The sequence below is a fragment of the Lucilia cuprina genome, chromosome 6, assembly GCF_022045245.1.
Source record: "Lucilia cuprina isolate Lc7/37 chromosome 6, ASM2204524v1, whole genome shotgun sequence".
Classification (NCBI taxonomy): Eukaryota; Metazoa; Arthropoda; class Insecta; order Diptera; family Calliphoridae; genus Lucilia; species Lucilia cuprina.
This window is the reverse complement of record NC_060954.1, coordinates 7,598,811-7,601,785: the sequence shown is the minus strand read 5'-3', so window position 1 is coordinate 7,601,785 and position 2,975 is coordinate 7,598,811. Positions and strand designations below refer to the sequence as shown.

General features: G+C 34.3%; 1 protein-coding gene across 1 annotated transcript; it reads right to left on the bottom strand.

Annotated features, from left to right (window-relative positions):
* Positions 1-751: 751 nt before the first annotated feature.
* Positions 752-2,969, bottom strand: LOC111684368 (collagen alpha-2(I) chain-like). Its single transcript, XM_046955628.1, has 3 exons — positions 2,157-2,969; positions 2,003-2,096; positions 752-1,130 (listed from the first exon to the last, which is right to left on the bottom strand). The coding sequence occupies exons 1-3, from the start codon at positions 2,945-2,947 to the stop codon at positions 984-986; spliced, it is 1,032 nt and encodes a 343-aa protein (XP_046811584.1). The 5' UTR covers positions 2,948-2,969; the 3' UTR covers positions 752-983.
* Positions 2,970-2,975: the final 6 nt, after the last annotated feature.

The window sequence follows — 2,975 nt, the reverse complement described above, 5'->3', positions numbered from 1 at the left end:
TAGTCTATATTCTAATCTGTAGTCTAGTCTATTTTATAGTCTGGTCTATAATCTATTCCATAGTCTAGTATACCAGCTAGTTTATAATCCATTCTGCTATCTAATCTATAGTCAAGTTAGATTTTCTTAATCCCTTTTGTGGGACCTACCTAATACTCACTTATTCAATTGTTCTCATTATATGCACACACCTTTAAAATCTGCTTCATGTTTACCTTTTCTCTTTCGCTTTGTTTCTGTAAGAGTATCCTCAGCATACAAATAATTCCCTTGTTTTTCCCCTCCTTTTGCAAATTCTTTGCTGTAGGCCATTTTGTATAAAATTGCTTTCATGTTAATGATTTTGTTGTTGCATTTGTATTTTTTTATATTAAGAAAAACATTTTAAAGTTTTTATATCAATGTTTTGAAGTTCTAAAAATCATACATTTTTATTGTTATTTATTGCACATAGTGGGACAAAGGTGGATTAATGTGTGTAAATTTTTTACTCTTATGTTATATATCCTGTCGACAGTGTAACATTCTCTAAAATTTAAACTCTAGTAGTGACTTTATGTTGATTTCTTAATAGTTAAAATGGTTTTCTTAATAACGTCTTTAGTTTGATTCTAAAAATCATTTGATCCCACTGTAAACTTAAAAAAACTATAAAATAAAATCAATATTTTTATGCTTAAAAATTGTTTTATTATTGTTCATTAGATATTTTTTCTAAATAAAAACTAACTTAATTTTAAATAAATTCTGTATACCAAATTTATTTTACCTTACGATTAAAAATTTACAAGCATTTATTAATTTAAAAATAAACTAAGTCAAAAATTCGTTTTTTTTATTTGATCGTTCGCTGAGAGAGAGAATCGATTAAAGGAGCTTGAGAGTTTGAGAGAGATTGTATAAAGTTTTCATTCTTAAAACTAATTTAATTAAAATGTATTTAAGTATATTGTTTTCTTTAAAATAAACATTTTAAAAAGCCTCTAATAGAAACAAGCTGCTCCTAACTCAATGCGGAATTCCTGATTTGCATTACCGATATCGCGCACCGCGATATCGACAATCGGCAAACGTTGGGATTTGTCGGTGGTGTAGGTTAGAACTGATTTATCCCAGTTATTGGAACGTTTCTAAAATTAAAAGAGAAATTTAATAATTTAATTTTAAAATATATTAAGCATTTCTATTCTATACTCTAGCCTAGTCTAGTCTAGAGTCTAGTCTATAGTCTAATCTAATCTATAGTCTAGTCTGTAATGTAATCTATAGCCTAGTCTATAGTCTAGTCTATAGTCTAGTCTATAGTCTAGTCTATAGTCTAGTCTATAGTCTAGTCTATGGTCTAGTCTATAGTCTATTCTAGTCTATAGTCTAGTCTATAGTCTAGTCTATAGTCTAGTCCATAGTCTAGTCTATAGTCTAGTTTATAGTCTAGTCTATAGTGTAGTTTATAGTCTAGTCTATAGTCTAGTCTATAGTCTAGTCTATAGTCTAGTCTATAGTCTAGTCTATAGTCTAGTCTATAGTCTAGTCTATAGTCTAGTCTATAGTCTAGTCTATAGTCTTGTCTATAGTCTAGTCTATAGTCTAGTCTATGGTTTAGTCTATAGTCTATAGTCTATAGTCTATAGTCTATAGTCTATAGTCTATAGTCTATAGTCTATAGTCTATAGTCTATAGTCTATAGTCTAGTCTAGTCTATAGTAGTCTATATTCCAGTCCATAGTCTAGACTAGTCTATAGTCTAGTCCATAGTCTAGTCTATAGTCTAGTCTATAGTCTAGTCTATGATCTAATCTATAGTCTAGTCCATAGTCTACTATATATATTAGTCTCTAGTCTGGTTTATATTGTAATTTATGGTCTCTAGTCCAACCTCTAGTCTATTTTAATGTCTGGTCTTTAGTCTGGTCTATAGTCTAATCTATAGTTTATTCTATAGTCTAGTTTATAGTAATAAATCCAATCTGTAGTCATATCTATATTAATATAAGAAACTTACTCTGCAACCATCTTCATCTGCTTCATATCTCAAACGTTGAGGACCGTCGGGTGTTAATTCGGCGTCATTCCAGGATAGCAATTTCAATCCATTTCTGTAAAAAACAGTGACCATTAGATAACAAATTTGTGTTTAAATATATTTCACAACAAACCTTAAGGTATCCTTTTTCTCGTCCTTGTAGGCCACAGTGTTCTTACAATGGAATGTTATTTGCTGAGAGGCCTTGGCTGACATTAATTGTAGGAAGCCCATTTGATAGGAATCAGTTTTGTAGTGGATTTTCATTCCCGATGGCAACTCGCTTAGCCATGCCTCTTCTTCCTCCTTTCCCTTATAGCTAATCACCTTAGTCTGTTTGGGTTGAGGTCTGATACAGGTGGCACGTCTTTCTTTTTCACAATACACTAGAATAGCATCTTGTGGGTCACCCTCATTGGGATCAATCCAATATTCTCCAGAATTATATTCGGGATAGGCAGCAAATAGATCACGGCAAGTTTTAGCTGGTGCTGATTGTTGGCCATTGGGTCGAGTTAAACGTATGAAAGAGGCCTTCACATGTTCGTAGGCCTTCAAAACCAAAGCGTGTTTCTCTTCATCGGTTAAACCTTCACCTAATTGATCGAGCATAGGTTGGTCTCCTAAAACATCTACACCCTTGGTTTGTCCTTGATTGAGTAAGGCTGTTAGGGCTGCTACATCATAACCCAAAGTTTCACCGGGTGGGCCTGGTGGTCCTGGAGGACCAGCTGGACCCATTGGACCTGGTTTGCCATCATTTCCGTTATAACCTCTGGGGCCCGGTGGTCCTGCTTGCCCTGCTGGTCCTGGATTTCCATCTCTTCCCTGGGGACCTCTCATACCCATTTCGCCGGGTTTTCCTGGAGCTCCTGGTACTCCGGGAAGACCAGTATCACCCTTTAGACCTGGTGCACCAGGCATACCTTGTAAACCTATTAAGCCTCTGTGA

Bases quoted from the DNA above. Each gene is read 5' to 3' on its own strand.
- LOC111684368 (XM_046955628.1), bottom strand. From the start codon at position 2,947: ATGCCTGGTGCACCAGGTCTAAAGGGTGATACTGGTCTTCCCGGAGTA. The intron at 2,097-2,156 runs GTTTGTTGTGAA...TGTTTTTTACAG, and splicing joins GAGAAAAAGGATACCTTAAG to AAATGGATTGAAATTGCTAT. The intron at 1,131-2,002 runs GTAAGTTTCTTA...TTTTAATTTTAG, and splicing joins CAGATGAAGATGGTTGCAGA to AAACGTTCCAATAACTGGGA.